The sequence below is a fragment of the Polyodon spathula genome, chromosome 13, assembly GCF_017654505.1.
Source record: "Polyodon spathula isolate WHYD16114869_AA chromosome 13, ASM1765450v1, whole genome shotgun sequence".
Classification (NCBI taxonomy): Eukaryota; Metazoa; Chordata; class Actinopteri; order Acipenseriformes; family Polyodontidae; genus Polyodon; species Polyodon spathula.
In genome coordinates, this window is record NC_054546.1 from 6,532,111 (window position 1) to 6,555,599 (window position 23,489).

Here is a 23,489-nt window from a genome sequence, read left to right on the forward strand (position 1 = left end):
CAACCTGGTGTACTGTAGACATTTACGAGACACAGAAACAGCAATGTGATTTAGAGAGATTTTTCATGGAGGCAGTTCAATGGGGTGGGAGGGGAGTGATGACCTTGCTTTGGGAGCAATCCCCTTGTTGATTAATACTGATATTTGGATGACAATTTTAAAACAGTTATGATTTGAAACAATGTGAAAATGTTATGCAAATCAAACATTTAGTGTATTCCTGTCAAAAAAAGTAATAATTCGAAAAACACCAGAATTTGTTCCATTTAAAGGATTAACCAATGGCAGTGTTTCGTTCTGGTGCCATTTAGGTAACTCAATATTCTTTACTAGGTTCTTTCTTTTGGCTTGGCTGTGCCTTGTGACTCCTACCTCAGTACGAGTGCACACCTTCCTTTGTGTTACTGATAACACAACTCCCTCAATATTTTTTGCTGCCTATCCATGGTAATATTTACTGGTAAATGCAATACTTGTTACGTCTGTACATTGTGAGATAAGTCAGGGGAGAGAGGGTGCGTTTGAGAGGGAGACGGATCCTTATTAAAAAGTCCCGCGAGCAGCTATATCTCAATGGGTGGTGGGAATGAATCCCACATGTGTCTAATCAGAGCCTACATGCACACACTCTCAGCTTTGAAAGGGCTCACACTATCCTAGTGAAATGCTCTTGATTTTGCTGGAGTGGTACTTATCTTATTCCTGTAAAAAGTGGTGTTTTTCTCCATGCCAATTGGTGGCCACTGAAGTGCCTGTTCAGTGCACGTGGACCAAAGGTGATTGATACACAGCAATGCAGCCGATATAGTGCTTTACAGAACTACTGTGATGCACCACCTATTGCACTAAAGTTTATAAAAGCAGAAAGATGATTAAAATGATTAACAGCTGTTTGCTACCTCTAATTTACAATTGTGCTTTAACCAAACATTGGATAAAACATTGTAATAGAAACACTTCAAGGTGCAAGGAAAAGTTTGGACATGCCATTGTAAACAAACTGGAAAGTTAATTAAGTCTGTTTTCAGAAGTACAGTGCAGAGAAGTGTACTTCAATGGGCAGTGCCAGATCAGTACATGTTTTGCAATTCTATAAAGACCCATGCTCTGACTAATTAGACATCCACATTTCTCTATTTTGCTCGCTTTACAAACTAACTACCTGCTATCTCATTGCCTCTTGTTGCATCTATTTCAATATACAAAACAATTTTGGCAATAATACAATTTTGTGCTCTGCATTCATTATTTATACAAGTTAGGGTTACAGGGGGAGGGGGTGGGGAGAGATACTGCGGGTGTAACACTGACAGCTGCATTTGTGAAATGCAAATAATTAATTCCAATGCGACTGTTGTGCATAATCCAAATGAACCCAACTCGGAAGCAGGAGCTTGTTTCTTATTGCTTTTCAGAATGATTGATAAATGGCAATTAAAACTCTCATTGTGGGAGCTATTCTGACGCATTCCCTGCTTTATTCAGATCTATATATATATAGATATAATATATATATATATCTATATATATATATATATATATATATATATATATATATATATATATTAGATAAGCAACAGAGCAGTTTCACGCTCGGTTTTATAATTTCCCAAGTCTCATTTGATAAGACAGTTCCCAACCTGCAGTCCCAGGAAATCCTACATGGTCTCCTCATAATAATGCAACTGCATCTCCCACATTCCCAAATCATTAACCAGCTAACAGGTAAAATCCATGCTTCCAGTCAACATTCTAGCTGTATTATCTATAAGCTCTGATGATTATTTGATAATATGTAACTAGACAGTGGCATAGTAACATCTCTCAATGTAACACTGTCTCATTTTTTCACTGAATTTGAATTACATACCAAAACATTGTAACATATTCAAAACAATGAATTACTGAAACACCCCTTTGTTTTTTTAGTGCCTTTCATAGTGGACCGCCATCACAAAGCGCTTTACAAGATATGCGACTAGGGTGTGTGAACTATGCATCAGCTGCAGAGTCACTTACAACAACGTCTCACCCAAAAGTGCACAAGGAGGTTAAGTGACTTGCTCAGGGTCACACAGTGAGTTAGTGGCTGAGCTGAGATTTGAACTGGGGACCTCCTGGTTATAAGTCTGTTTCTTCAACCACTGGACAACACAGCCTCCTAATACAGTACAGTATTCTGAATTAAATGGGTAGTACTGTATACAATATAAAATGTACAGCTACTGGTATAGTTTGCGTTGATGGTCCATAGAAAAAACTTTAAACTCCTTAACAGTTCGGAAACCACCAAGTTAAAGCATTATCAGTTTATTTATTAATTTTTAAAAGATCTACCATTACATATTAATAATGCAAAACAGTGAAACAACCAAAGACTGTTAAATGACATCACAAAGCTGTTTGCTTCTAGTTATGTACATTTAAAAAAAATAAGTTAATAAGTGGTAAATGACTTTGAAAATATAGTCGTGTCGCAATCCAAGTATCTTTGATCTGAAAACCTGAAAGGCCATGACCGCCCCTGTATAATTCTTAGCTTATTAAAAACAGAATGCTGTTGCTTTAGTGTTCTTTACATTGCCGTTAAACTGAGGTGGTGATTGGTGCTCTGTATCATTGCCAATGAGCTGGGTTTCTGGAAGTGATTGCACAGTATTTTCCTCCTTTCTTGACTGGCAGAGCCAACAACCCAATCTGTCATCTGCATGCTTGCAAATAAATTGCTCTGGTAACTCTAAAAGACGGAGCAAGGCTTTTTGAGGACATATTCTGAGCTATTAATTTAGTGACAGGGCCCTAACCTCTGTTTTCTCATCCCATTATTAGTGTATGCAGGATATCTTTTTGATTAATCCTGGCTGCAGCCTGGAATTATTAAACTATTTAGCCTTGCTCTCTGCAGGAGTGAGAAGTGCAGTTTTAATGAAGAGAGATCTGTGTAAATCCTTTCATTTTGGTCTGTTTTCAGATGGGAGATAGTGAGAACACACCAATATGACACTTGGATATATAAGGATGTGATGAGTAAGAACCATGTGGTTCAGCTTTCAATCTTTTTAAGCCTTTTGTTGCTGCGGCCATCATTTGAGAGGCAGCAACTATATTTAACCCTAGCCCTGAACTGAACCTAAACCTAGCCCTAGTCCAGAAACAATGACGCTATCCAACCGTTACCCAAATTCTTACCCCAACCCCACAGCTTTTTATATTTTTCTTCATGAGATAAGGCTATTTGGATGTTTGTGTACAAGGTTAAAGATTTTTTAATTTTTTTTATTTGGTGTACAAATAAAACATGAACACTGGCACAAAGAGATATACTACAGTACAATATTAAATTAGAGTCTGAACAATTCTCTCCGGTTTACTTGACCTTGAAGCTTCATCTTAGCACATTAAAGAGAATTAAAGTAAAGAATTAACAGTTTTGAAAAAGAAAGCATGCTCTACCTAATTAGTAACCCAATGAGTTCTTACTGCAAAAGTAGGGTTTTCTTTTTTTAAATGCAAATCCACAGATGTTCACGTTCCTTGCCAGGCAGTAATTAATGACAAAAAACAAAACTAAACAAAAAACACAAATGAGCAGCAACCTTGAATCTCACTGTTTATCCAGGATGCGGGCCTGACTGTTTCTTTATGAGCTCCAGTGAGATAAGCACCACTCTTCGTTCAGTTTGTGGTTTTTAACAGGCTCTCATTGATGACTGACTCTTAAAATGAAGCTATCCTCTCCCTTACACATTTTTGTCATGGGAAATGTTCCCATGATTATACTTTGCATTACCATACCTCTCTTGGCTTTACCTTTGCTTTACCATTCTTTCAATAAGCTTCAATATACTTTGCTATGACAAACTTTTAAAAGGCCGTTCCCAAAGCAGAGGCTGCCGTTTTCATTATTACATAACTCAAGTCAGTCAGAGCTGAATCCAATTTTTGCAGGCTAGGACTAGCAATGTTTTAAATTAATAACTAAGAAAAAACTAAATATACAATGTGCACTATATTGTTATTATATATTTTTTTCAGTTACGTGACTGTTGCATGCATCATGTTGCATAGTGTGTATACAGGCAATTTGCAGCCAACATGTTGTACGGAACTTGTAGCACCATGAAGACAGGACCTTAAATCACAGTTTAAGCACAAACTAATAATACCCTTAAAGCCACTGGTAAATTGCTACACTGCTGTCCATCCCCCCAGCAAGACTACTGAAATATGTGTAGTTAACAAACACTGTTCAGAGTGCAGACCTTCACAGAACAGCCTCCATATCCCTCACTACAACCGACAGTATATAACTAAATGTACAAAGGAAAGTAACTGGTTCTGAAAGACACTGAAAAGACAATTATTCTGCCTGAAAAAAAAAAGAAACTAAAAACCTTGTAACGTTGTAACCTTGTAACCTTGTAACATTGTAACATTGTAACCTTGTAACCTTGGAACATTGTAACCTTGTAACATTGTAACCTTGTAACATTGTAACTATCAGGAACACACCTGCCTTGGATCACTTGCTGCCTCCAGGTAGCTACCTCTGTGTAATGAATGTGTTCCACTGACAATTAATGTAGATTTTTTCAGTAGTTGTTGTATCATTATTTTTTAACTGCTTTTTAGATCCACCGTTAACTTATTCTTTGTTATGTTGAAAATAAGTATGAGCACTTGATGGCACAGTAGGTTAACTTAAAACCTATTCATCATTCAACACTTGTTCTCAGTCTGCAAAGCATCTACTGGATGAATTTCTATAGAAGTATGCATGGATGCACTGTTTCCTGAGTTAGCTACTCATCTGTGAGTAAATTCATATTCACATTCTGCAGGCATTTCTTTTGACTACATTGTTCATTAAATTGTTAATTTCAGGAATTTGCAATTATGCAAATTTCTCTGACAGTAATATTTGAGTTTGATTATTTTTTTTAAGCAATATTGGGTACCTCACTCCTGCATGCTTCTAGTTTTGCAATTCATATTTCATATTCAAACACAAACGTAAGAGAAATGAAAATGTACCGTTGAACCTTGAAAAAAATACCAACAGTTGTAAGCCGTGCTGTCTACTTAATTAATAGATACTGTTTCTGAAAATAAGCACATTGGTGTACTGTTCCTGTGGAACCTGACGCTGATAAGAGCACCTCAAAAATTACATTTCTCATGTGGACAGGATCTCTGATATGCATGCTTTTCAAGGTCTGTCAGTTGCATTTGAAATAAGTGATTTTAAATTGAGATTTACAGTAAAGTCACATGCTTTTCTACTGTGATGAGATGACCTTCAGGGAAACATAAGAGCAGGCCTACATAACCTATTAGTGCACGCCACATGCTGTTCTTTGAGATGAGGAGAATTTAATGCAGGTATACAGCATGAATAGTGTTCTGCGTTTGCAGTTCATTCCGAATTTTCCCGAAAAATTCCAGGATTTTTTTTTAGATGTCAGAGGAACAAATAACGTTCAAACATAGTTCTCTGTCACTTCACGCAGCACAAAGGAATATCCACTAGAAAGTGTCCTGAGGGCATCAGATCATTTTTAATGGTTAGGGTTATGGTTAGGTATTGGGATGAGGTTAGGTTTTAGGGCTGGGGTTGCTTAAGGTTAAGGTTGGTGTTGGGTTAGGGTCAGGGTGGGTTGATTTAATTGAGTTACTGAGTTATAGAAGTGAAAGGTGGGACTGCTTGGGAAATGCAGTAGAATCATCTCGGGACACTTTCTAGTGGATATTCCTTTACGCTGCGTCACTTGACAAACACATTAATCAACTGATTATGTTGGCCAGTCAAAGTCTGATTATTGTAACAATTGCTGGGCGTAGTAACTGCTAGCTTGATCAAAAAATACATTTAAATACTACGAAAATATGACATATTTAGTGGATGAGGAATGGGGAGAAAATGTCAATCAGTTCATGAATTTTGAAAGGAAAACAAATGTTTCGAAGTGTACAAAAAGCAAAAATAGCAGAAATGGGTCAGGTGAGGCAGAGGATTCATAGCGCTGCAAACACTGTTGCATTGAGGTACATGTTAGCGCTGACAATAAAAGAACATACTGAAAAATAAATGACACATTAAACTAAAACAAGAAAGTGAACTGAGAGACAAGCAATCCATTTATGCGGCTTTTACACACGCTTTAATAAAAAGAAAGTGCAGAATGACTGTGTTAATGAGTTTGTCAGAGTGCTGTGCTTTGCAGAGAGGTATGTGACTGTGACTTTGTGCGACAGTACTGTCTGTCCATCAGCTAAAACACTGCCTAACGCCGACAATCTTAATCGTAAATATTTGACAGAAAATGGTAAAATGGTAAACTTATATGGAGTGCATTGATGGAAATGTCCAGTGTGATTTTTGACGCGTCTCCCGATGGCTTGCACCACCCAGTTCTGTCAACTTTCTTTTCTTTTTATGATTTCAAGGCAAATAAACCTGGCTGGTTTTGTGCTGGTGTCATGTTCATACCTTCTGTAGATACTATTTCCGTCAGCACAACGATTGCCTAAATGTTTGTAAAGTACCAGCTAACTTGGGGAAATGTGGCTTGGACTTGCACTGATTCTGCTTCATCATACATGCCAGGGACATTAAACTTAATCAGAAACCAGTGCTGCTCCTCATCATATTCCACATGTAGTGTGTATGCTGAGATTTTACAATGTTATCCCTATTTTAATATAGGTATAAATCCCAAAAATGTGGAACACTAAGCATGAGATTAATGAAGCAGTAAATAAGGTTAGAATCTTAAAAATGCAAAATGCCCTTTTTAAGAAAATCTATTAGACAACCTTTACCTTCTAACCTACATAAGCAGAACACAACACCCAATGATTGATTCACCTATCCATCTATATTTTTTAATCATTTACTGCATGACTAATTTAGTGTTTGTGAGAGGTGACAGATTGACGGCACTCGAGGGCAAAGCTATTCTCTTTGAATTTTGTGTGCTAACATAATCAGTTGCACTTATAAATTGGCTTGTGCTACTTATGTATTCCAATATATTCAAATAGCATACTGTACTAATGTGATGCAGCCAATGTGATCTGCTTTATATAGCGCATTTTACATCCTCCCTCTACAGTATATCTGCTAGGCCCTTAGAATAAAGGTCATACCTTTACATTTTAGGAAAACAATTCATTGGTTTGTGCCCTGAGGAATAAACGCATTATATTTTGTCAAATGTTTCAGCAAAAGCTGACTTGGTTTAGTGTTATTCAAAAGCGTAACACTGCTAGCAACCAGAAAAAAAAACATCAAAAAATAATAATTTGGAACAATTACAGAAACAGAGAAATGGAAAAAGGTCTAACAGAAATAAAGGAATTAAAGCTTGCCTTGGGCAGAAGGTGACAAAATAGCATTTCTTAAAGCTTCAAGGGTCTGTTGTGAAATGAACTGTAAAGCCAGTCAGCACAGCCTCATTACATTGGCTAAAAGTAGTTTTTTATAACCTTTACAATGGCTTGGAGGTGCTTTGCTTATGAAGCAGGTAGTGTTGTATAAAGGATTCAGGTGCAATTGGACTGCCTACCTGCTTTTTATGCATGTTATTTAACTGTATACACTTCTGAGTAGATAGCTATTACCTGTTATGGTCCTACCTTTTCATGCAATCTTAACTAAATTATTTTTCGGTCAATTTACATATGTTTATTTATTCTATAGTTAGGCAGACCTGGGTCAAGTTAGCCGAATGGGGTTGCATAGGTATTTTTATGGTCATAAACTCTGTGGTAGGAGCATGTATTCTGCTCAGCTGTTGGACAGTAACCTGACAATGTGTTGGTTGTATGTTAGCAGACTTCATTTCATAAAGGAACTCGGGAGATTCTCAGTCCAAAAGGCCATAAAGCAGCTTACTTGTACTAATGCACAGAGCTATAATAGCTATTTGGGAAACCAAGTTATATGTAACCTGTTACTTGGCTTATACTGGGCTTGAACTATTTCACTGGAAGCAAACAAGACTGTGTCTTCCTTTGGCCTCTGACAGATCCTGCAAAAATTGTGGGAAAAGATCGGTGATAGTTTTAGGGCGGCAATATTTAGGTCTATCCTGTCTTGTCAATAAAATAGAAGTTCTTGAAAGCAAACACCTGCCCTGTAGGGTGCAAATGATAGCAATTAAAGGCAGGATTTGTTGGTTACTGGTAATTTTCGGAGAGTGATGTATAGCGTGTATGACTGAGACGGTCCCTCTTTTCTGGGTAGTGTTAGTAAGAATATGCATTGCAGACGTTGGGACTGAGTGGGCGGCTGGCTGTGTGATTATATATGAACTTTGTGTTAGTTTCTAGTGCTTCAGTAGTTCTTCAGTTTATCTGGGATCTGTCTCCTGCTTGTATGTGCAGGCTGTTGTAGCTTTGGTATCAAAGCGCTCCACTTGATACGCTCCAGTAGACACGCTCCAGTAGACAGTTTTAGGAAACAAATAACGCTGACAATCTGATTTTATTATATTTACTTTTAAAGTGGGAAAAAGACAAGTCAGTAGTCTTTGAAATACTGAATACGTTGCCTTTAGAAGTCTGCGCATGAGAAATATGATGTGCTTAAGCACTGCAAATAGGATTGACAACTGAAGCTTGTAGTAAGATTGGCTCAGACTTAAAATAAGGGAGATATTTTTCAGGGAGATATTTTTCACAGCCTGAAATTTGTTTTGGGGATGAACAGTGATGGAATTACACTGACAGCTTCCTGTGGCTTTATGAACTGGTTCTGGAATTGGAATTGGTCTCTATATCAGAACATACTTTTTAAGTGCAGTCCGCTCCAGTGACCTTATTAGACATCACTGTAGCAAATCTTTGGATTGAATTTGGTAAAGTTCTTTGTTTCATAACGCTGTCTAAAATTTAGTTTAGCAGACATACCCAGACAGATTTGTAGAACGTGGAACTATTGTTAGTACTCCCTGGATATTACTGTATTATAGTGTTAGACTTAATAAGAACTGAGAGTACCAGATTTTTTTTTTACCAGACACAAATATGCCTGGGGTCACATCAAGTTCTACAGCGTACAGATGCTGAATAAGTGTAAAGAGTTGTGAAGTTATGGATGATCATATAAACTATAACGGCTGCCTCTGAGTGCCTGAGTGGAGCCTGGAGAAAGCAGCTTTACTTATAAAGCTATATTATATGTTTATTGCTATGATTGACACACTCTATTCATTTTATTATTATTCCCCTAAGTGGCTTGCAATGCATATTTATTTTGATTAACAGTGGGGTGGAAGCATCAGGGTTCCTGGTCCATAGAAAGAAGTGATGAGAAATGGGGCTTGAATCTGGAGGAAATGAGAGGCAACAAGCAGCCTGCTCAAGCAGTTAGCAAAAGCTTGTGCGGTATATAACAGAATACATTCCTTGTTTGTTGCTATTTTATTTTGAATGTATAGTATTAACTGAAAATTCTTGCACATTAACTAACAGAGAGCCACTTTTACTGTGCAGCGGAATGGCAACATTTTTTGTTGGATGCACAAAACGTAGTGGGAAAATGTAGTAAGTTTGGAAATGATATTAAAGGGAAGTCAAGTTTACATTTCTGCCATGTCTCATCTTTCCTGTATATTTTATTTACAAAAGCAATGTGATGTCAGTGATCTTTCACATGCATCTAAACCATGGGGTGAGATGAGCCAGTGGGACACAAGCTTGAAGAATTACAGTATTAGTATCTTGCCCCAGTAATAACCTTTTCAGTGCACTTGTATTTGTATTATTCATATTTCTTTGTCCTGGGTAGAAATACCAGAATAGTGCTGCAAGAGGTGTTAATGGCAACTTTGTAGAACTCTCATCTTCGCCATCTCCCTGGAATTCTAATAACAGATAACTGATATCCAGTCCATGGCAATGACTGGAAATGGTCTGCTTTTTTTAATATAAATCACGTACAGTAAATGAATCCTCACTGTTACAGATTTGTCATAATTACAGTACTTCTTAACCAATGTACAAATGTCACCCTGCACAAAGAGCATATATATATATATATATATATATAATAATTATTACAACACTTTTTATTATAATATCAGTTCCTGGGTCCACACTTTCTGTAAGGGTGTCTCATATTGTTTGAGATGTAATTTTGCACAGAGCACTCAGAATCGTTCAGGTTTGCTTCACAGTTATCTCATTAAAACTGCCTAAGATTACATCTCTTATGCAACAAGAGACACCCTACACACAATGTATTAACTTATATACTGCAGGAAGGAAAATACATTTCCAGTAGGCTGGTTCAGTAACAGAGGCCCTGTGGCTGGTTCCTCTTATTATACTAGATCACCAGGGAATCTGAAAAATGCAAATGTTACATTATAGATGCTTTCTTGTTCACTGAATGTATTTTTCCAACACAATCACTTTTTATCCCATTGTAAACTGTGCTCTTCATTGAAGTCCACCATTAAGCAATTCATTTGCACATTTTGCAATAGTCTCTCAGTAAGCCTGGTATAGATTTTGTTTCTCTTTTGTTTAACTGTCTTATAAGCATTATAGGGGTCTTATAAGCAACAGGGGTTTCTATTCAATCATTTTGCCTGTCTTCAATCTCTTTGAAAAAAAAACCAAAACATTAGCTGCATGGAATTTGGCTTTTAGGTAAGAAATGTGTACGCTTGCCAGTGATGTCCCTAGCACAAAGTTTTGTTTAAATATTTAATAGAACTGTGGTGTCTGATTAGATTTCATTGTGTCTTGATTTTGTTTTATTATTTTGTTTTATTATCAATATGTAGCATTGCTTTTCTGCTGTATTGTTTTGCTGGAAACTTTTTGGGGTGATATATTTCTTGATAAATCAATATTAATTTTCTTTTTTTTTCCCCAGTAGTTTCCTTTCTAGTCCAATAAACACTAAGGAATGTAAAAATATGAAAAATAAACCAGTAACATGCTTTGACAAACAAGGGTTTTGTAGAAATGACTTGGAGTTTAACTTGGAAGTAAACTTACTGTAACTCAGCCAATTTTCCAACTACACTTATTCCCTCTTGCAAAATGTTTTAAAAAATAAATAAATAAATAAATCAACCATACCTGTTAAATACTCATTAGTGCTACTAAAATACTAAAATAAACATAATAAATTCGATAGCAAACGTTTTCACTGGAATTCCTTCAAAATGTCTTCAAAGCAAGAAACAAAGAAATAATAATTGCAAGCCGGAAGTGGTCACATCAAACATTGACAGCTACAAAAAAAAAAAAAACTTTTCTATGTAATCCTTGAACCGCAAGGTGAAAAAGAAAGTGAAGGAGATTATCTCATATGTATTAATTACAAGCAGCCATCTCGTACGTACAAGATAATCCCCTTAATGTATTTATTTTTATTCACTGTGCTTTCAGGGCTTCCATACCTTTCTGATCAATATGACATGTTTTTAACTTTGTTCACACTTGACTCAGCACAGGCACATAGCAATAATACAAAAGGAACAGGTTATAACCATTTTACTTAGTTAAACCGTAGAGAGGAAAGTGTTCAGGTGGGCAGCTGTTCTTTTTTATGGGCCCCTTATACTTACAAGTACTTGATGTAATAGGCTGGTTTGGAAAGTATTCATTACATATATTTATTTTATTATTTTTTAAACAAACAAACTACAATACAAACATTTTTTTACATTTTTGCATAAATCCAGTCTAGCATCCTCCGGGTTTTATAGCTCTCATTAAAAAATAAACTGATTAAGATATAGATTCAATCAGTTGAATTAAGTAATTTAGGGTACAGGTGGAACAAAGATCATCTGGGCTCGAGGATTGGAATTGTGCACCACTGATCTAAACAGCTATTTACCATTCTTTGCACTTTATCCTCACCCACAAAACTCTTCCCCTTGTTGTGTCTCTGCAGCCTGTGACCTGATGACCCAGGGCATCCTGGCACTGGTGACGTCCACAGGCTGTGCATCGGCGAGCGCGCTCCAGTCTCTGACGGATGCCATGCACATCCCACACCTGTACGTCCAGAGGAACAACTTGGGGACCCCTCGCACTGCCTGCCAACTCAACCCCAGCCCTGACGGGGAGAGGTACACGCTAGCGGCCCGGCCCCCAGTGCGGCTCAACGACGTCATGCTGAAACTGGTCACCGAGCTCCGCTGGCAGAAATTTATTGTATTCTATGACAGCGAGTATGGTGAGTACTGGAGTTAGCCTTGTGGCATTATAACCTTCTGCTGGTTAGGGCAACTCCCAAGAGGCAAGTCTGCAATTCCAGATTCTGGCAATACCGATGCAAAATTCTGAGAGTATTAGTGCTGTTATTTATTTTATTTTTTTTCACTGGGAGGAGGAGCAGTCGTATATTTTTTTTTTTTTTTTTAAATGCTGCTTGGGTTGTGTTTGGTCATTGCTTTCAGCTTTGAGACTGCCATAGCTGTGTCAACCCTGCTGAATGAGGTGGACTTGTGATACCTGGATTAATGGGGGCATTTTGTGGGAAATGTAGTCAGTGGGTTTCCAAAGAAAAAATAAATGTTAGTAATACTTGTTCAGGACTCCTGTTAAATGAATAGGTTTAGCTATGTTGTTCAGTATTGATGTATTTATTAATATAAAGGACTCTAACCAGTTTAACTTGTATTATGCTCAGAGGGATATAGTTATAAAAGGTATGTTTTGCCAGTTTTTCAGGTTTGTGCATGCCCATAATAAACCCCAAATGTGATTAAACCCTGGAAGATTATTATATATCTCTTCCTTCTAGTTCACTGAGATTAAATTGACAGAAATAACAGAATCCAACTTTTGTCCTTTAAAATGTGACACTTTTTCCCTGGGCAGAATAAATTGTAATTCTCACTTTAATGATGGTGACATTAATCTATGTCATGTCTCCCTATCTTTTTCATTAAATACTAACACACGGCTGTCACTGAAAGGGTTATGACTCGGACACATTACTTTGTGAAGGGTCACAGAGGGGGATCTACATTACAGTCTGCTAGCAGCGGGGAAAAGACCATGCTGGACCTGCCATCCAGGCTTGCCATTCTGCAAGTACCGCTCCTTGTTCATGAGCTGCATCCTTAGGAACAGCTTAATATTAATTTGCAGTGAATCTTTATATGATGAGAAGTCCAGCATAGCTCTGGCCAGATTAATAATTTCTGTTTCTGTTTCTGCTCGCAGCGAGGAGTTAAATTCCCCTTGCAAGGTAATTACTGTTAACAAGTTAAGAAAAACTGGCTTGTGCCAGATTGCTGGGGGTGAAAGAGAGAGGAATAGAGAGAGAGGGCAGAAGGAAAGAATCGTGTGATCCGATGAGTTTCTGACATTTTGATCTTAATGGCTTTTAATTGCACTACTATGGATTAATTGTTCTTTTTGTTTGGTTTATATTAACAGAAATTGTATTTTAATTGAAGTTAAAATTAGGCAGTTCTGTTTTATTATTGATATGAAATGACTTCAAAGGCAATTATGTTTGAGAACCTTTCTTAGGCACTGTGTTTAAAATGGAAATAGGCTTTTTTTCCCTGTCATTTGAAAACACTTAAGATTTTTGTATCTCCATATAACTGCCTGTAATCTATACACACACTGAAACTACAACTTGAGCCCTTTGATTAGGGAGCAGTTAAAGACTCCAGAGTATTCCAAAGTATTCCAGTTGATTAATCTAGACTGACAGTTTGTTAAAACTTTTGTTGACTTTTTTTTTTAACTTTTACCAAAAAGTTATTATTATTTTTGTATATAATTAGTTTTAATTGTGTTTTTTTTTTATTATTTCTCTCACGCTGTATTCCTAAAGTGGGTGCAGACTGAGGTTGAATACTAATGTGATCATTCTAGTTGAAATTCAGTAATGGATGCTACCAAACTATTGAACCCTGGAGGCTAGGTCCAGCCTGGACAGCCTGTGCCTGCACTCCATACAGTGCCTTTACTGGGGGAGCCACTGAGCACCCTGTGTTATTTATTAAAACCACTTTTACACAGAAACTTCAGGATAGTTGTCAATCACATGCCACCTATACATTGGATGATGTCAACTGGATGTTTTTTTTTTTTTGTGTGTGTGTGTGTGTGTGTGTGTGTGTGTGTGTGTGTGTGTGTGTGTGTGTGTGTGTGTGTGTGTGTGTGCGCTTTTTAAAGGGATAGCAGACATTTTCTAATAAAATAATTACAGGTGTGCATAAGTGATCTGCTTAAAAGATTGCGCTCCACAACCATGGCATTGCAACACACCTGCTTGTTAGAGTGTGTGAAAATCCATGTTTGCTTTAACAGGTACTTCTTGGAACAATGCGCATTTCAGAATTACGTAGCGAATAGGTGGGATTTATGGTATTATTGCATCAGCTATAATAACCCCTTTAGATCTTTGCTGTGTAGTTAAAGAATGTTGACCTCTATGCAAATATCTTATTACTGCAGGTACATTTGTTTAGCATTTCAGCATTGGGATTTTACATGTTCCTGCATTTACAGAACATTTAGTAATAGTAGTTAGTAGGTAACCCTAATAGCATTACTCGTAGTTGTGAGTCCTGGTAAATGTTGTTTCACACCAGTTCAGGCTTAGCTTCTATCTAGGGCATTTAATGTAAATGCACCTACAAAAACCACAAACCATCCATACGAATATCTGCTGTTTACAATAAAGAGAAAAGAACACGGAACAGGGGAAAGGGACATGTATTTAAATTAACGTATTTGCTGTGCCTTTATTGAAAGCAGATGGAGAACTGTTTGCTCATGTGCAGGCACCAATTCGCCTGTGGTGCAAATGGCAGCCGAATGATGATGATAAAGCAGCTTTGTCAGACTATAGGATTTTTTATTTTTCTCCATTATGGCAGAATTTAAGTGGAATTGGCTGATGTGCTCTGAGTAAATGCCAGCCCTCAATGCAGAGCAGCATGAATAAAACTCAGGAAGCACAGAGCTTTTAAAACAGGAGTAACTTCAGGTTGGGACCTATTTATAACTGCTGCCTTTAGGCCAGATTTTTCGTAAACATGCTGTACATTTTCACTGCTTATGTTGATGATACAGTTATATATCTCTGTGAAACCTGATGACATTATCACATCAGTCTTACTTGACTTGTCATAAATAAACTTGGGTGACTTAACTCCGAATTTAACATTGGAGGTGAGAAATCTGGGTTTTGTCTTTGACTCTGCTTTGTTTTGAGTTGCATATTAAAAGGATTACAAAAGTATATTTTTATCATCTAAGAAATATTGTTAAATGTCAGAGTTATTGTCTCCCTATTGGCCTCTGCGTGCTTTGAGGTCAGCTGATAGTGGCCAGCTATGCACTCCGAAGGTAAGGCTTAGGAAGAAAGGAGAGGTTGCTTTCTGTGTTCGGGCTCTGCGTCCTTGGAAGAAGACACATAAGAAGTTCGCCCACAGTGGCTATTTTTAAATCAAGGCTTAAGACTTTATTATTTAGTCTTCTGATTTTATTTTGACATGGTTATTTTAACTGTTCTATTTAATCATTTTTATGTATTTTTTTATTTGTATTTTTTGGTCTTACTGTTTTTATAATATCTGTCTTTGTAATTGTGAACTGCAGGTGGAGTGCACAGGGACCAGAGCTGGTCCCCTGTGCTGTATGCTTAACTTAAACACCACTTGTTTGTCCTAGAAATTTGTTTTGTTTTTTACAAACAAACACTATGAACTCAGAGAACCTTGATTTGGCCACTGCTTGTCAGATGGAACCACAGTCAGTTTTCACTGTCAGACCCATGGAGTTTCAGATCATGGTCAAACATCGCAACCAGTCGTTGGTATACCATGTGCGACTATGAAACAATGGTTTATTGAATGTCCTGTTATTGCTTAAATACATTGTGTATGTTTGGGATGTGTGTGTGTGTGTGCACACATAAATATACACAAACAATTGACACATATATTATAATAAATAAACAGAGGTGTGTGTGTGTGTGTGTGTGTGTGTGTGTGTGTGTGTGTTTTTGCATGTGTTTGTTAACTATGTATATAAATATATAACAGAGCGCGTGTGTGTGTGTGTGTGTGTGTGTGTGTGTGTGTGTGTGTGTGTGTGTGTGTGTGTGTGTGTGTGTGTGTGTGTGTGTGTGTATGTGTCGTTGAATGAGGTTCAATGTTTCTGCTGTATAATAATATAATAAAATTTAATGGAAAATGTTTAATAACTGTATTCAGAACACAAGAGAAGCTTTGGAAATAAGTGCAGAAAAAAGTAGATTTTTGGCTTGCTCTGATTTGTTTTATTTCTTTTATTTAAAGTTCTAATCACAGTGCATGTATTTCATGCCTTGAAAATGTTATTCTCCATCAGAACACGTCAGCATTCTATTGGAATGTAAATATTGTCTTTAAATTTGCATAATCTGTATGCTATATGATTTGTAATGAAACATGTCGTCAGGAAGAAACAACAAAACTGACAGTCAGCTTTTTGCCAGTGTTATAGCTGAAGTAACACTGTATTAGGTGTCGCTATTATTTGCTGGATGGAAAAAAAAAGTCTTCATATGGTGTAATACCAATATTACAGCTACCAAAGACACTTACTAAAATCGAATATTAGCTTTACTAGAAGATGATCTACTGTAGCAGCAATCGATGGGGCTGACAAGCTGGTTTTTACAATATATGTAAGTTTACAAAATTTTCTTTTTAGCGGGATGTGTAGCAGATAGGTAATGTGGTAATTTTTTTTTTATGTAATACTCTGCTCCCAATCGATGTAAGAAATATCACATATGCTCCACACAGTATTTCTTTTTACAGATGTATGTCTTCAATCCACTAGGAGCAGAGTGTTGCATGGGGGACGTGTTATGCTGTGCTTAGAGAAAGGATATGTTTGAGGCCACAGTGGTTCTTTAAACCTAAGGATGTTATGACTGAAACAGAAAATAATATACAAAACAAATATCAAATAATAAGAAGAATACATTAGATAACTGACATTTCATAGGCACATCATTGTTGTAACTGGATTACATTTCACTCAGAAAAACAGCAGATTCCACATTTAAAAAATGAAGATGAAATTGACCCAGAATCTGGGATAAGCAAAGTTAGCAAAGTTTTTGGCAGAGGAACTGCTGCATCCCCTGCATTTCTTTATCCAATTCATAGTTTTACTGCAGTGGTTTTCATGTACAGTACAGCAGCTAGTCTGCAATAACAGGCAGTGCAGAAAGACACAGACACTGAGCTGAATTGATACACTCTCTAATTGCTAAATGTGCACCGTCTAAAGACATATTTTTACGTCCCTTGACTAGGCTTAAATAGCAAGGTTTCACTGTAGTTTAACATTAACAGGATTAAGCTTTAACCACTACAGGGACAGAAATAAAACTCACATTACATAGCAGTTTGATATGTTTCTATTTTGACAAGTTTAATAAGACACACCTGAGCTTGTTACCTAGGCACTGTGGCTAATTAAGCACACATTCTATCACTGCACTAACACAGCCAGATTAGTCCACTAGCTCTACTAATGTCTAACCATTACCACCAACATGGTTTGAATTATCTAGTGATATACTGTACTATGCATATTTGACAGATGGAGAAATTCCATGGTGTCTGACATAAACAGCATATACTGTAGGCCATACAGCCCTTCAGAATGCAAGACACTTTAAAGCACGTTGAATAATGAGTATGCTCTGTCCAGTGTTGTGTAACATTCAAATAAAAGGGAATCAAAAGTAAACATTCTGTTTTGTAGAATTGTACAGTACATAAATGCGCTAGAAATTTGTTTAATTGGGCAAATATCAAGGGAAACCAAAGCCTTTTTCTGAACTCTGAAGATGCGATGAATTAGAAAAAAAGAGAAAAGAAATTACTCTCTGTCCTCTGAAAAGAATACATTTTTGAAGTTCAAACAATGATTTTGTCTAAAAGCTACAGCAGTACTTATGAACACTGTACTACAAAACAGCAAATACACATACTGAGGATTGTAATATAGTCTCTGGCTATGAGAACACCCCTCGGGAAGCAAGCAAAGTGTTCTTATAGCTGAAGTGCTCTCTAAGACGGAAACACAATCTGTAAATAATCTGTAAATAAATAAATATGTATTACTTTTCATGATGGTTGTGCATCAACATATTAATGAAACAAACTAAATAAGTAAAATAAAAGCAATAGGCAAGTGTATGTTAATAAAGTTTAATAATAAACAGACTAACATTAATAAACTGTTAAAATAAATTAACACAGCACCCCTGCCCACGTTAAAAAATGCAGCAGCAATATACAAGACGTGCAAATTATTGAAAAGAATGGCGAAGCAGGTCACCAGAATGGGGGAAAAATGAATTGTTCGGCAATTAGTGTCTGATTCAGGTTTTTTTCAAGCGCTGGAACAATTTACAATTTTTGGTAGCAAGAGAAACATCTGAGCATTTTGCCGTTTGTTTACACGCTATTTTGTAGAGGTGAGGTCCACTCGTGGAAATCAGAATAGATAACGAGTGTGTGATATGACGAAGGTTCTGGAAAGATTTAATTAACCAATCAGTGTGCCTCAGTCCCTTCTGAAAAGACTGAATAAACCATTTTAATTTAAGTTTGATGATGATGATGATTCGTCAGGTTACAAAACAGTATTGTATCAGTTGTGAACAAATCGTTATCGATGCCAATTAGGTGTTCCTATAGTGAAGTTCCTATTGCTTTAGCCAGAGCATTTATAATGGGAAAAGTACGTTTCACCACCAGGGTGTTCCCTTAGGCGAAGTGTCCTTTCAGTTCCTATGCGCAGAGACTACTGTAGTTATTAAGCTAGGTATATAGAAGTATTATTATTATTATTATTATTATTATTATTATTAATTAGTCATTTTATCAAAAGTGACTTACAGAGACTATTGAATTATGCACCAGCAACTGCTGCTGCAGAGTCACTTACAGTAGGACCTTGGGTTTTACGTCTCTGATGGACAGAGCACAAGCAGGTTAAGTAACTTGCTCAGGGTCACACAAAGTGTGATACAAGCCATCTGTTGCAAACTATCCAACACAAGGATATTTCATATGGCTACAGTATATCCCAACTCTGTCAAGGTCTCCTATATATTATATATTTTAAGCAGGTTATTTTGCGTTGTCTCCAGCAAGCGTGTTAACATGTTTACATTTATTTTGAGAAATTGAAATGCAAATCTGTATGGCTGGACAAACACTTGCTTTCCTTGCTGATACTGAGCAACCCCTTCCATCTTGTTCATATTAAACCCTTATCATCATCGTCACCATCACATGCACAGGTAGTTAACAATGAGCAGATTGGTTCATCACTGACAGAGACCATAATCTTAGGATACTAATGTTAACTTAGGTAAAGTAGTCCAATAACAGTGTGTTAGCCTTAAAAAATGGAACTGCTTAGGAAAAATATTTGAAGATTTATATTGTAAATTAAAAATAGATTTAATAATATTAAGCATGGTTAAACCAGGTGCATGTAGAGTAGCCCACTGAAAAATCATCACAGAAAAATGATTTTATTGGATAATCAAACAAATCTAGTTCTACAGCCAGATGGTGAATGAATCAATGTTGCTCGGGACTTTTAAGTGTATGTTACATTCTCCACATGAAACCTAATTACATGAAATATAGGTATATGAAAGTAAATTGAGTAATTAACTAGAATTACAGAACAATACCTTTTCATAAACCTTGATAAGTAATTGAAAAGTTAGATTAGCATATGTGTGGCAGAGCAAAGCTCTGCCCTTTTTAAATTGGCAGGGATGGGGTTAATTTCCCCTACCTGCCTGGGTTTATTAAGTTCAGGTGGCAGGGGTTGATTAGTTGATTAGGTTAATTAACAATCAATCAGCGCCCAGCCACCTGACATAAAAGGAGGCCTCTGCTTCTCATTTGAGAGAGGGAGTTGAGGAAGCAGGTTGGTGGTCTATTGTGGTATTTTTTGAAAGTTTTGAATCCAGTGAAGGCATTGCCCAGCCTTGAAACCTTATTTTTTTTGTAAGTTTTGTTTTTGCTTTATTTGTGTCTAAAGATCTTTGTTTTGCCCTTGTGTTCCTTATTTTTGTGGGGGTTTTTTATAATAAAAATAGGATTTTTTGAACTGCAGTCTGTCTCTGGGCCTCTTTCCACTCACCAGCCTGCCACAGTATGTTATTCACATGAAGAGCTTTTAAGTGAGCTTGCTATTTGTAGACATTTATATTTAGATAAGTTTGATTGAAGGTTTGATAGTGTTGATTATCTTTGAATGCATAGCATTTTTTAAAATTTTTCTGACTTTTGAGATTTCTGTTCCTTAATATTTCAGTATTCAAAAAAAGGCTGCTATTAATTGAACCTTCCTTGTGTCTGGTGTGGGTGTCCATAGTAAGTCTTCAATCTCTCTGAACTTAAATAAAATTTCAGATTGGACACTAATCAATTAGGGAATTTGAATGACTCAGAAGTCCCCCATCCTGTCACTGAGGAGGCAAGGAGAGGTGTGAGAGGGCCCCCCCCCCCCCCCCCCCCCCCCCCCCCCTTCTTGTGCAGTTGACAGTTACAGATTCCCTGCTAGTTAAGGTTGAAAGTGCAGTTCTGCTGTTTTGATGGTTTGACTAATGGATATGCAGCGTACTGTATTGTGACTTTAGTTTAATGTTACATTTATTGCAGTCTGGATTTGACCAATCCCAGATAAAGACAATGGCTTTCACATATAGAATGGTACACTGCGCTGATCTGTCCTGCAGAAGGCTTGGCTAATCTGCAGTACGTGGTGCAATGTGTGGAGTGGGAACAGTACAACAGTAATGAGAAACACTGCAGTCAGGAATGCCTCACAGAGCAGCAGGTCAGAGCTGCTGATACATTCTCAAGTATAACATGGCTCCTGGGGACCAACCGATTTGCAGGTTACGTTGAGGTGCGTTCTCGGCGAGGTATTTTTAATAGGATTGTAATACTTTGGGGAACCTGGGGTATTGAAGCCTCCTCTCTAGCGCAGCGACATGACCAAGTCTTATAATGAGCATGGAGGAGAGCATTGCCTGAGTAACTCGATGACATCTTGTAAAAGTAAAGGTATTAGGCTGGTATGAGGCTTTCTATTGCTATGCATCCTTAGAGGCATAGAAGGTGTGACTATTTTGCTGATTGGGAGACTTGTAAGTAAAGATTCTGTAGCTCCCAGTCATTATTTTGACATCAGCACTGTTAAAGTCCCCTTATAAATACATTAATAAAGCACAGACCTTCTAATGCCTGAAGTAATACAGCACTCGCTATATAAATGGGGGTGCTTTTAAATCTATGCTACTTGTGAGTTTGGTGAATGGAAAAGTGCAGTCAGCACAATTAGAGTATTTAAATAAAACTAACCACCTTTTCTGGTTCATATATGAAATATATTTAAGTTCAGACAGTTGGATTTCATCAAGTTTGATGGTTGCTTCAGCATCAGTTTGCAAAGGGTGCATACAGACTCCAGGAACTTCTAGGAACATTAACGTACAGAAAACTGAAAAAAAAGAAAAAATAAATGAATAGCTTAAAAGTCATTACAGCATTGTGAATAGGGTTCTCATGTTTCAGAAATGGGTTGAACAAAAAGATATTTCTTATGATATGTAGTACACACTTTGGGTAACTGGGCTGGCCCAGTCACATGGTACAGCTGCTATGGTACCTGATTGTATTAAACGCAATCTAAGCAACTTTTTCTAGCCAAATCAAATATTCAAAGGTTTTAATATCTTGCTTGTTTGCAAGTTACTACAGCTTTGGATTTATTCCACAATAAACTCTGAAAGCGAACCAACACTAAACGTACCATAATTAATTGCAATGTACTCCCCACTGGCAATTCTCTTGAGGGCTACAGAATTTCTACCAAACAAAAGGAAGCAGCCAAGGCAGGTTGGGTAAATTGGTTTACAACTGGGCACAGACACTGTAATTGCACAGAGCCCAGTTAATTAGAAAAAAAGGATGAATTTTCACAGATTGGAATAGCATTGCATAATGATTGCTTTTTATCAGAAGTCCAACATATAGCCTTTAATAGCTCAGCCAGTCAACTGTCATTACCATGACAAAAGAGACAAAGCAATTCTGCCCCTGCATTGTGATGTCATTTTATTCTGCTCCAAGCAGCATTTTTTTTGGTGTGGCATTGTTTAGTCATGATTGGTTGTGCTTGTGTGTGTGTGTGTGTGTGTGTGTATATATATATATATATATATATATATATATATATATATATATATATATATAGTGTAACACTGCAGGGAGGGGGTTAAAATCCTCCCTGCCAAAAACATATGCGAATGCACGTTTTTCTTTAATTATTTTATTGTTAATTATCCCCTGCACCCAGGGGTCATTGTAAATTAGGACCGGGTGCAGGACCGGTATTTAAGAGGTGCAGTCAGTCTGCACAAGACTGCTGTGTAAAGAGCCTGTCTGGGTAAGTGTTTGCGCCCGGACATAGAAAAACTAAGTACAGTCTTGTGTTAGTGTTTTATGACAGGTAAACGGGTCAGCGCATTAAAAACTTCCATTAAGGGTGCAACGAACGGGTGTGAGGTGCAGTCATTTTCCTATATATATACCGATGAACCCACTTTATGCCTGCATAATTCATGATGTAAAGCGATCATGATATAAACCGGGTTTCACATTTCCCAATGACAGCGCATTACAAATGCGAGAAAAGAAAGAACTACTGATGAACTAAAGAGCAGTGTTTTAGTACTGTACATTTAGTCGTTCTTTACATTTAAACAAATGCATGCAGTTTACTATAGGACAAATACGTTATCATTAACTGGAACGAAACACTGTCATCTAAAAAAAAGGCATGAATTGTCGACTGATGAGATCTATCAATTACGCATTGCACTTGATGGTTTTTATGTTGAAACAGACAAATTTGGTGACGTCTGTGTTTTGAAACTGAACTGTATCCTGTTAAGATTGCCCGTGCAGCATTTGCACAAAATGTCAGTTTATCAGCCGAGATGATTATTGGTTGTTAATTACGTTGGAAATTAGTTAACTCTATCATGTGGTTACTTAGCGTTTGACAGGCTGCACAAAACGTGACAATAAGCGGGTTTATGAGATGATATTGAGACGTCATTTCTCAAAGAACCTACGGTGCATGGCGAGTGAAAAATTGTCAAAAGGCCATGCTATTAAGCAAGATAGATATATATATATATACACAAATGTAGATGTATATAAATTGTATGTATCTTAAAATATATCACATAAATAACATTTGTATGTGGACCATTTATGTATCACAATTCAATAAAACATGAAAACAGTGTTGCTAATATCAAAGGATCAGACAGATTCAGTTCAGACAGACTACAACAGAAGAGATCTGGAAAGATACAGTCCTTTGTAAGTGACTTGCAGTACTGTTACTCATTCTTTAGCTGGGTGTCTAGCTGGGTGAAT

General features: G+C 37.0%; 1 protein-coding gene across 2 annotated transcripts in view; it reads left to right on the forward strand.

Annotated features, from left to right (window-relative positions):
- grid1b (glutamate receptor, ionotropic, delta 1b) overlaps positions 1-23,489 on the forward strand; it is a 243,479-nt gene that overhangs the window by 96,317 nt on the left and 123,673 nt on the right. For both annotated transcript variants that reach the window (XM_041269542.1, XM_041269541.1), the window contains exon 3: positions 11,921-12,205. In XM_041269542.1, coding sequence (XP_041125476.1) covers positions 11,921-12,205 — 285 coding nt within the window. The remainder of the gene's footprint in view (positions 1-11,920; positions 12,206-23,489) is intronic.